The sequence below is a fragment of the Mercenaria mercenaria genome, chromosome 5, assembly GCF_021730395.1.
Source record: "Mercenaria mercenaria strain notata chromosome 5, MADL_Memer_1, whole genome shotgun sequence".
Classification (NCBI taxonomy): Eukaryota; Metazoa; Mollusca; class Bivalvia; order Venerida; family Veneridae; genus Mercenaria; species Mercenaria mercenaria.
Genome location: NC_069365.1, coordinates 47,217,425 through 47,229,707, shown reverse-complemented (window position 1 = coordinate 47,229,707; position 12,283 = coordinate 47,217,425). Strand labels below are relative to the sequence as shown.

Here is a 12,283-nt window from a genome sequence, read left to right as displayed (position 1 = left end):
CCACTAAATTTCAACACTCTTGGCCTAGTGGTTCTCAAGTCACTGTTCAGGCTCCTGTGACCTTGACCTTTGATCAAGTGACCTCAAAATAAATAGGGGTCATCTACTCTGCATGTCCAATCATACTATTAAATTTCAACATTGTAGGTCAAGTGGTTCTCAAGTTATTTCCAAAAAAAAATGATTTTACATGAACAGGCCACTGTGACCTTGACCTTTATTAGACTGACCCCAAAATCAATAGGGGTCATCTACTCTGTATGTTCAATCATCCTATGAAGTTTAAACATTCTGGGTCATGTGGTTCTCAAGTTATTGATCGGAACTGGTTATCAATGTTCAGGCCCCTGTGACCTTGACCTTTAATGGAGTGACCCCAAAAACAATAGGGGTCATTTACTCTGCATGAACAATCATCCTATGAAGTTTCAACATTCTGGGTCGAGAGGTTCTCAAGTTATTGATTGGAAATGGTTTTCCATGTTCAGGCCCCTGTGGCCTTGACCTTTAACAGAGTGACCCTAAAATCGTTAGGGGTCATCTACTCTGCATGACCAATCATCCTATGAAGTTTCATCATTCTGGGTCAAGTGGTTCTCAAGTTACTGACCGGAAATGGTTTTCAATGTTCGGGCCCTTGTGACCTTGACCTTTCACAGATTGACCCAAAAATCGTTAGGGGTCATCTACTCTGCATGACCAATCATCCTATTAAGTTTCAACACTCTGGGTCAAGTGGTTCTCAAGTTATTGACCGGAAATGGTTTTCAATGTTCAGGCCCCTGTGACCTTGACCTTTAATGGAGTGACCCCAAAATCAATAGGGGTCATCTACTTTGCATGTACAATCATCCTATTAAGTTTCAACATTCTGGGTCAAGTGGTTCTCTAGTTATTGATCGGAAATGGTTTTCCATGTTTAGGCCCCTGTGACCTTGACCTTTGATGGAGTGACCCCAAAATCAATAGGGGTCAATTACTCTTTATGAACAATCATCCTATGAAGTTTCAACATTCTGGGTCAAGTGGTTCTCTAGTTATTGATCGGAAATGGTTTTCAATGTTCAGGCCCCTGTGACCTTGACCTTTGTTGGAGTGACCCCAAAATCAATAGGGGTCATCTACTCTTCATGACCAATCATCCTATGAAGTTTCAACATTCTGGGTCAAGTGGTTCTCTAGTTATTGATCGGAAATGGTTTTCAATGTTCAGGCCCCTGTGACCTTGACATTTGACGGAGTGACCCCAAAAACAATAGGGGTCGTCTACTCCAGCAGCCCTACAACCCTATGAAGTTTGAAGGTTCTAGGTCAAATGGTTCTCCAGTTATTGCTCGGAAATGAAGTGTGACGTACGGACGGACGGATGGAAGGACGGACGGACGGACAGACAGGGCAAAAACAATATGTCTCCTGGGGGAGACATAATAATGAAAGAATACTCGTGATAACCAAAATAAAGATAATTTAGTACCAAATTGGGAAAACAAATTCAAACGGGCCTAAGAAGCGACAACGCTCAACATCTAATGATGTTCAGGGCTTCTACTCTACATGAACTACATGAATGAACTGATGGAGGCTCCCTAAAATATGACTATTGCATAAAAGCACACAAAACCCAGCAACTGAGTACACTCCTCGTCTTAGTAGTGGAGCTTCCGAAGAAGTTTCTTAAAATCCAGTATGATGTTGTTGAAAAAAACACGCACTCCTCTTGAGAGTGAAGCCTCCCATGAAATTTCAATGAATTCCAGCCTGCAATTTAGGAAAAGAATTGCTGAACGGATGGACAATGCAGCTTTCTTTGGGGAACATATATAAACGAGGTTTCTGGAGTGATCACAGGGTTTTTCTACTTGTTTATCTTATAACACAGTTTCATACATTCAAACATTCTGATCATGTTCCATGAAGACTGGGTAGAAAATGCATCAGACAGAATAAAGAATTTTTTCTATGATTTGACTTTGTGACCTAGTTTTGACCTCACATGACCTAGTGTTGGGTAGAAAATGCGGCTTACAGAATAAAGATTTTTTCTATGATTTATTATATATTAATTTATTTTAGGCCGAGTGTGAAACAACGAAGTTATACAACTTATATTAATCACTCTGGACACCTCATTCCTGATGGAATCCATCACCATGAGGGTATGAGAGAAGAGGCCAGTTTCCCTTTTTTTAATGCTGAGCGCCAAGCAGGGGAGCTAATGGTACCATTTTTCATGTCTTTGGTATGACACAGCCGGGGATCAAACACACGACCTCCCAAACCCAAAGCGGACAGTCTACAACTAGGCTATCAAGGCACTTTGTGACCATTTAGTTCTTGACCTCACATGACCCAGTGTTGAACTTGACCTTCACTTTGTTATGACAAATTTTCTGAGATACTTCAAACAAGACAAGATAGAGAAGTAGCTTCTGCAGTGTTAACAAGGTTTTTTATTGTCAGATCTAGTTTTTAATCCCAGATATACATCCTAGATTCATTAAGGTAAATTTGTGACCTCTATGTTTTAAACCCTTACCATGCTAAATTTCTATAATGGACTGGTCCATCTTCCAATATGGGCAGTACCACTTATCATTTAAAGGGGTGTTTACTAAAAATTTACTGACTGAATAGCGAACAGTGCAGACCATGATCAGACTGCACGGATGTGCAGGCTGATCTTGGCCTGCACTGGTCGCAAAGGCAGAATCACTTGCCACCAGCAGGCTAAGGGTCAACACTGAAATTTTTGACAATGGTAGACATGTAGATGGACAAAGCTCACCTTGAACATTTTGTTCTCAGAGGAGCTAAAAACTACAACTGAGATCAAGGAAAATATGAACACAGAAGAATATACATTTTATTGAAAAATAGAGACGAGCATTTGTGTATATAATGATATGAATAACATCTTTAGATATTGCACTAAAGTACATATTAGTACATCAAGCAGTAAAATATCCCTGACACGTACGTTATAATTATTTCATATGTAAATCTAACACATTCAAAATTGAGAAAGATGATACGACAACTGTTAAACTGAAATGGCTGCAACCACACTCTTATTAGTGAAAGCTAAAATGAATACAATGTGAGCAGTATTTTAGTAAATTACTTGCATGTTTAAGAACAATTATGCATTCTGTAAAATGAGTACAAAAACAACGTAAAACAAGAGGGCCATGAAGGCCCTGTATCGCTCACCTGACCCATTGACCTAAAGATCATCAAGATTAACATTCTGACCAAGTTTCATTAAGATATAGTCATAAATGTGGTCTCTAGAGTGTTAACAAGCTTTTCCTTTGATTTGCCCTAGTGACCTAGTTTCTGACCCCACCTGACCCAGATTTGAACTTGTCCTATAGAGTCTCAAGATTAATTTTCTGACCAAGTTTCATTAAGATATGGACATAAATGTTGCCTCTACAGTGTTAACAAGCTTTTCTTTTAATTTGACCTGGTGACCTAGTTTTTGATCCAAGATGACCCAATATCAAACTCTTCCAAGACTTTATTGAGGGTAACATTCTGACCAAGTTTCGTTAAGATTGGGCCAAAATTGTGACCTCTAGAGTGTTAACAAGCTTTTCCTTTGATTTGACCTGGTGACCTAGTTTTTAACCCCAGATGACCCAATGTCGAACTCGTCCAAGATTTTATTGAAGGTTACATTCTGACCAAGTTTCATTAAGACTGGGCCAAAATTGTGACCTCTAGAGTGTTAACAAGCTTTTCCTTTGATTTGACCTGGTGACCTAGTTTTTGACCCCAGAGGACCCAATATCGAACTCGTCCAAGATTTTATTGCGTGTAACATTCTGACCAAGTTTCATTAACATTGGCTCAAAATTGTGACCTCTAGATTGTTAACAGTCAAATTGTTGACGCCGACGACAACAGACGACGGACACAGGGCGATCACAAAAGCTCACCTTTGAGCACTTCGTGCTCAGGTGAGCTAAAAATAGGTGAAAAATAGAATAATACTATAAAAAGCTCAACACCAACACAATATTAGCTTAGAATGCCTTTTTCAAGATACACAAGTAAATTGGACCTCAAGTAATGTCAAAAAGACATAACATTAAAACGTTGATTTATATATATAACAGTATTTGATAACCTTCCCATGATGCTTTGTATGTTATACGCAATCTATTGCACATGCCATGCTGATTCAGTCTAAAGTGTATGCAAGCAGCCTTAGTAAAACCTATTTCATACATGCAATTTTTGTTGTTAAAGGTCCATTACTAAGGGAAAGTGAGTAGGCAATTTTTTTCATAGCCAGTGCATAGACTTCTGCAAGACACTAAATAATGAAGATTGGCAGGTCAAAATTTACAGAAGGTCTTTGGAACTCAAAGAAATGTATGTGTATTATGTTGAAATTTCAATGAATCGACAGAATGACCCCCCAGGTCTTTTTAACTTTCTTCATACTTCATAGAAAAATAATTGTACATATACTGCGATTTATTTCGAATTTCTACATACCAACTTTCATTTTCCAATAAAATGAAATAGTTTCCGTGCTTTTTAAAAGAAATTAAAATGTTCACTTTCCTTAGTATTGGACCTTTAATCTTATAATGCGAAGATTAACTCTTTAAACATGGTGTCGGATGCAAATTGGCTAAATGAATGCTTAAGAGACAATGCTAAAGTAATCATTCCGATTCAGAGGACTATTCTTACTTATCTCAGCAGTGAATGATTATTTGGTAACTGTAGATTATTTCAGTAATTTCTTTGAAAAAGATCAACTGTATGAAACAACGTCGAAGGAAAGAGTCGCCAAGTTGAAACAGCATTTTGCAAGGCATGGAATTCCAGAACGAGTGATCTCAGATAACGCAAGTGTTTACAGATCAGAAAAGTTCAAATCATTTTCAAGGAAATGGCCGGGATTTCACGCATGTAACTTCATCTGCAAGGTATCCGCAATCAAACGGAAAAGCTGAAAATGAAGACAGCGAAACATATTATGACAAAAGCAAAACATTCGCATAGACCCGATGCTCGCACTTGTCAATTTAAGAAATACATCCAAACAGGCCACAAGTCACAGTCCAGCTCAGCAGCTGATGAACAGAAAAACACAAACATTACTACTGGAGAGATCAAATCAGTTTCAGCCTAGCATACCTTTAAATAATAAGGCTAAACTTCAGAAAAGCAAAGACAGAAAAGCCTACTAGTATAACAGGAATGTGAAGTCATTAGACTGTTTGCGAGCTGGTGATTCGGTAAGAAAACAGCCGAATGAAAGGAATAAAACTTGGGAAAAAGGAACTGTTGTCGAAAAACCGCAAACGCGCTCTTATAATATTCTTAGTGAAAATGACACAGTAGTGAACCGAAATAGAAACGAGTTAACTTTTCAATGAACAAAGGGAGGAGACTGTAGACATAGATCCGAAAGTATAATGACCAAGAGTTGTTACCCCAGACAGATTCTCGAACTGAAATGGAATTGAAACCGCAAACAATCGGTCAGTCAGTGAATTCAGAAACACCTGCAACACCGGTAACGCAGACAAGATCTGGTCGTATTGTACGAATGCCACTAAGTATAAGGACTATGCCACATGATGTTTATAATTATATAAATTGATAAACGATGGAATCTGAATATCAAGACAGTATATGCTAAACATATGCAAGTGTGATTGTTACTGACTTTTCAATGTTAATATTGAAATTACTTAGCATAGCAACACCTAATGACTTAAACTTAAACCACAAATACTAAGCTAGAGTTCAGTATTATCTTCTTTTTCGTAAAAGAGAAAAGATGTAACAGTATTTGATAACCTTCCCATGATGCTTTGTATGTTATACGCAATCTTTTGCGCATGCCATGCTGATTCAGTCTATACTATAGTGTATGCAAGCGGCCTTAGTGAAACCTATTTCATACATGCAGTGTTTGTTGTTAATCTTATAATGCGAAGATTAACTCTTTAAACAATATTATGTGACAAAAACATAATATGACTTAAGTTAAGTCAACAAAACATTAATAAAATGAACAGAAACAAAATATCACATCTGAGATACAAGTATCTCCTATACAAAATATATGATTTTTTTTTTAAATAGAAGGAATTCAGCTGTTCTTTATGCCATAATCATGTTACATAATACTGATTTATGACTTTTATTATTTTGTAGATCTTGTAATTTGTTCAAAAGATGGATCCAGGGCCGTACCGAGGGGGCACTGTTGGCTGAGAAGTGACCTATACTCATCAAAGATGCACCCTACTATTTTGGCAAAGGAATAATATTTTTTCAAAGTTTAGACCCAGAAACACAACAGAGGCCACCATTTCATACCTGTATTTCAAATTTTCCAGGGGGACAGCCCCCTGACCCCATCCCCCATCAAGAGGGGAGTAACTCCTCCATTACCTCAAAATTAAGACCTAAAAATGCACCAGAGGCCACCATTTCATGCCTGTATTTCAAAAATTTCCAGCAGCAGAGCCCCTCTGACCCCCCTAAAATGAGGTGAGTACCCCCACCAGTAAATGCACCAGAGGCCACCATTTCGTAACTGTATTTCGACAATATTCAGGGGAAAAAGACCTCCACTGACCCCCTAACATGAGTAGAAGCCTACTCCCATACCTGCCAGCCCTCAGCACTATGCGCCTCGGTGGTGACGTCTTCGTTCTAGGCTGGCTCACCTTTAAAGGGATACACATGTGGAATAGTGGATGAAAAATTAAAATCCCTTTAATTATTGTGGAATCAATGTTTCTTAAATTTTACTGACATGTTTAGATAGAGTATTTCTTACTCAGACAAAATAAGTACCCAATTTTCACGTATTTTCTAATCAGACTTAAGCTATGTCAGGAAACATGGAAATTCCTGCAAAATGTCATATTTCACATCTCTTTTTATAGGTAATTATTTTTTACAGCTGACAAGGTGAGATAATTTCTATATTATGTTCAGATTATTGACTGAACAATAAGTTACGCAGTTCTGCAATATCACAGCCATACAGTGACTATCACAGCAGGATTCGATAAAACAGCTTCTACCTGTTTCCTTTAGTTTGCCGCCTAATTTCATATAGGAAAATAATGAATCTGTCTTGAAAACACACTTGAGTATCCCTTTAACTTTTAATTTTGTACAATTATAAAAAATAGGCTTCCAACAATACGCAATCAAAAAAGTCCTACTTCAGCATATCCCTCAAGTTGTCTCCCTCAGTTTTTTCTCTTTAATAAAAATTCTTACAACTTTAAACAGAGCATCAAAAAACAAAAAGTTACAGGAGGTAGTTGAGGATGAAGATTCATAACTCTGAGATATAAAAAGAACAATTTGTATGATATTAACTATCAAAAATAAATTTTACAAAACATGTATCAATATATATATCTTAAGCTACATGATATATTTTCTATTCAGAACACCTTGTATAAAATTTACTATCAAAAATAAAATTCACAAAAAAATATACATGTATTATCATTAGTAACACAATTACATCTCATGTATATATCTAAAAATATTTATTATATGAAAACTCACATACATTTATAATTATGTACTAAAAATTTTGAAATTAAATGTGTCGCATTGTATGTCCATTTTATGTGATGAACTCTTTTAATAACGGATGTAATTTATTTCATTATGAACTCATCAATTGTGTAGGGGCAGTATGTCTATGTTTATATCGCATATTTACTCATATAACATTGTTATGAGATACATTATAAAATGCCTTTTAGCTTTAGTGAAGACTAAGTATGTTTTTCCTTACAACAGCAGTATCATTAACAATTTAATTCAATAGAAAATGAACAAAAACAAACTTCCGTATGCAAAGCAAAAAACACTTTACATAGGTCTATAATATTTGATCTCCTTCTTTACTTATTAAAAATATAATAATCAAAAAATATATATATACATTTAGCAGAAGCATGTTATAACACGAGTTCTTTGTAAAACACATATGCCCACCAAGATGTTCTGTAGCAGGTATGTGGAGTAAAAGTTTTAGTCTTGACCTTTGACCCAAAACAACAGCATTCATCTACTGACTATGGAGTTGGAAAGACATAGGCCCAAGCATTCTCTAAAAAGTAATAATAAGACATTGTTTTTAAGGTCAAGTTCACAATGACGGCAAGTAGACTGTTGCAGTCTGCACATTGTCTCATCACCACCTGCCTATATGCCACATTTCAAGTCATTACCTTCAATATTTTTTAAGTTAATGCTCTGGACATGAAATATGGGCAGATTTGACATTGACCTTTGACCTACCACCCTGGTTCATGCTCTGCATATGTTTCATCACCACCTAGGCACCTACCAACATACCAAGTTTGAAGTCAATACCTTGAATGGGTAATAAGTTATCATCTGGACACTAAATATCATATGACAGACAAATTTGACCTTTGTGCTAAAAATTGTGAGTACCGACCAGTTTCATATGTTCTTCATAGCGTCCCATTGCCACTTACCTACATGCCATGTTTGAAGTCAGTACCTTGCATGGTTATTTAGTTATGCTCCGGACACAAAATATGATGGACAGTTTTGACCTATGAGCTCAATTTGTGACCTTGACCTTTGACCTACAGAGCAGGTTCAAGCACTCTGCACATCGTTATGCCAATTTTAAAGTCAATACCTTTAATGATTATGAAGTCATGCACCGGACACAAATTATGGGGTATGGACAGACGGACGGATGCACACACCATAACATAATACATCCATTTTTTTCAAAATGGGTATATAATAATTGTGACCTTTGTATGAGTTGCATAATAACACAAAGGTTCATCTTTGTTTAAAAATGAAATAAATCTGGCCAGTTAGAATATTTCAGAAAAGACTTTATCTACAGGATGTCTCAAAAATAAGATTTTATGTTACTAAGCCTTCAAAGACGCCCGAATCAAAGCAAACAAAACTTAAGTTTGGAGACAAGTCTCAAATATCCAGCATCTGATTGGTTAATTCTAAGCTCAGTCTTAAAAATGACCAATGAAAATGTTGTATTCTGAGAATGGAGTCCAATCTCACTTTTGTAACCTTGCACCCTGCCAAGTTTGTCCAAGAAAATGGATTTGAGCCATTTAGTTAAGCAGAATAAATTGTGGACTTTCAATCATATTTCAAAGAACTGAAGTGTTACATGAGCTTAAGTATTTCCTTGCAGGTACATGCAATTTTCTTGATATAACTCCGTATTAGATGTTTACACAATATACATTGTAGAAAGAAGTGCCCAAGTTTTATTGTAGTCATAAATGTTTTCATGCATGACTGGTTTACTGACTGGGCACAGACTAAAACCTACATTAAAATGGTAAGGGATAAATAAGGAGTAGGCGTCTGAGTGCTATAGAAATTAGGTGAAAAAAAGTTCTGTTAGTGCTGCTTAACCCTACAGGCCCACTCTTGATCAGGACCACCAAAGGCACCTAAAGCTTGAAATGACTTGCCCTGGCATTCATTAAAACAACCAATATCACAGTCTAAATCCTATCATTTTGTCTCTTTTCTGATGAAATACTTTCATTTCTTGGTACAAATCTCAATTTGTTGTCCACATACGTCACAGGTACAGCAGTGATCATATATACACCGGATGGATTTACCTTGCATTTGAAGGTAGCGTTAGATTTGTATATTCCTAAATATTTTCCATCAAATGTCTCCGTCAGGTTGTATCCATCAGAGTTATAAATATCGAGATCAGTGAGTGTGAAATTAACAGCTGACGGCCCTCCTCCCTTTCTCAGATTTAAAATTACGATAGCGTAGCTTCCATGTGGTGTTATAGGCCTGGTCCATATCTGAAGTTTGTACACAGATTCCTGAAATTCAAAAATCTTACAAATATATCAATATAAAATGTAAATTAAAAATATATATATATTCTTAGATGGAAAGTCCTTAACTGCGACCAAATTAAAAGATTACTGAGAAATCTTTGTATCTTATGTTTTTCAAGGGATTATTGACACTATATAGTGTGTGGTTTAGTGATCTGAAGTATATCAAGAAATTTTGTTCCTAATAAATTGCGTTTCAGTGCAAGATCAAGGTATCTTTCACCCAGTGCAAAGCAAGATGTGATATTTTCATAGTGCACACCATTTTAAGTTTCGAAGTTGCCCACCTGTAGATTATTTCAGGCATGAGCTGCAACCTAGGTAGAACCACCAACTTACCATAAGCCAGCTGGATGGCTTAACCTTTACCCTGCTCAATTTCTAAAATGGACTGGTTCATCATTCAATTTCGACAATACCATTTATTACTGGAAGGGGTGTTCTATGAAAAATTATGAATAGCGAACAGGGCAGACCATGATCTTGGTCTGCACTGGTTGCAAAGGCAGAATCACTTGCCATCAGCAGGCTAAAGGTTTATCGTTACATGACAACTTGAGCTAGGCTCGAATCTACAGCAGTTTATGACTAGTGATTTGAAGTCAGTGCCCTCAGAGATAAATTCTGTAATTTTGTAAATACTGGAAAGAAATTTAGAGAACAAATGTTGAATATTTTAGGCAAACGGGTTAAATAGCAAACAGTGCAGACCATGGATGTGCAGGCTGATCTTGATCTGCACTGGTTGCAAAGGAGAATCACTTGCTGCCAGCAGGCTAAGGGTTAATCCTTACATAACAACTTGAGCTAGGCTCGAACCTACAGCAGTTTGGGACAGGTGATTTCAAGTCAGTGCCCTCAGAGATAAATTCTGAAATTTGGTAAATACTGAAAAGAACTTTCGAAAACAAATGTTGAACACCCTAGGCAAATGTGTTAAAATTTTACACTTAAATATATGTGTCTTAAATTACTATAACCAAAATCATTATACCTGGCAACCATTCAATACAACATCATTACTAAATATACAAACCTGTACAAGCTTCAAGGAGCCCTGTATTCCAAGTTTGTCCTGGTTTACAGCTATTACATTTTTGTTTTGCAGTATGCTTTTGGACCGTGGCCTTACATTGCATGCATCAAGACTCATTATTAATGGAGAAGCTAGTATTGCCCACATTGCCATCTGTGCACGCTCCTCGTCATAACTAAGGCCATAGTTACCTATAACTAACTGAAACAGGAACACATCAATGTATGTATTGAATATCATAACAGAAGTATGGATAATTTTTCTGTTTATGAAAATAATTACTGAAATTTTATACACATCCCAAATTCTTAGTTAAAGTTTTTGTTGTCTGGGTATAATTAGGTTATGATTATACTTTGTGCTCCGACACAACACTATTTATAAATAATAAAACAAGAGCTGTTGGAGAACAGCAACGCTCAACTATTCAACGGCCTTGTCAATTGATTTAATATAAAAGTCTAAAAAGGGGTTTAATTTTGTACAAATCAGGGCTCAAATTTAAATTTTTTGACCACTTGCAAATTTTAACAAGTAGCTTTTTTTTCTTACTTGCTAAATCTAAAAATCTACTTGCAAATTTAGACTTTCAATTAAAAATGTTAAAATATCCTTAAAAATAGTGTTAGAACATTAATATTATTCCCTCGTCCTCAAACGAAACTGAAGTGAAATCTGCAATTTTGACTATTATTTGTACTCGCAAAAAAATTTGTGTGATGTTTTTATCAACGGGCATTCCGTGAAATTTACTTGCATTTAGCGAGTTAGCGAGTGCATAATATGAGCCCTGCAAATGCAAAGCAGAGTTATGAAACCTGTGCACTGCATGTCATATCATCACAGTGAACAAGCGTATGAAGTATGTTAAGTTTTAATCCATTCCCAACAGTGGGTACTGAGATACCAGCTTACATACAAAAACTTAAAGTGGCATTATGCGCATCTTACTGCACATAGTGTGTTTTTGGTGAATATTTTTTAAAATCAATTTTCGGTTGCTGTGCATTTAAATGTGTTAAATTAACGATAATGTCGCATAAGTATTTGAAGCTGATGCTTTAGAAATAAAGAAATCGGATTAATAAAATATTAGTTTTTTTCTTCAATCTTCTATGCAGTGATCTCCCTTACCTATAGGCAGAGATCTCTTAAGTTGAATGGGAAGCAACTCCTGCATGCAGTTTGACTTTCTTTGAAAAGACTTCCCCAGTCAAAATAAGAAAAGTCATATTTGGAAATGTATTATTTCGTACTGGTAACAGAAACAGTTTGGTATATTGGGTTAAAAGCTATAATTTTATCCACCCTTTTTACACACACGTCTATTTCAGCTGGAAAAATGCACATA

At 36.2% G+C, this 12,283-nt stretch overlaps 1 protein-coding gene across 1 annotated transcript in view; it reads right to left on the bottom strand.

Moving 5' to 3' along the window:
* Positions 1-2,849: 2,849 nt before the first annotated feature.
* LOC123557151 (alpha-N-acetylgalactosaminidase-like) overlaps positions 2,850-12,283 on the bottom strand; it is a 29,046-nt gene continuing 19,612 nt past the window's right edge. The window contains exons 7-8 of the mRNA XM_045348444.2: positions 10,933-11,133; positions 2,850-9,878 (exon numbers count right to left, since the gene is read on the bottom strand). Coding sequence (XP_045204379.2) covers positions 9,537-9,878; positions 10,933-11,133 — 543 coding nt within the window. The 3' untranslated portion in view covers positions 2,850-9,536. The remainder of the gene's footprint in view (positions 9,879-10,932; positions 11,134-12,283) is intronic.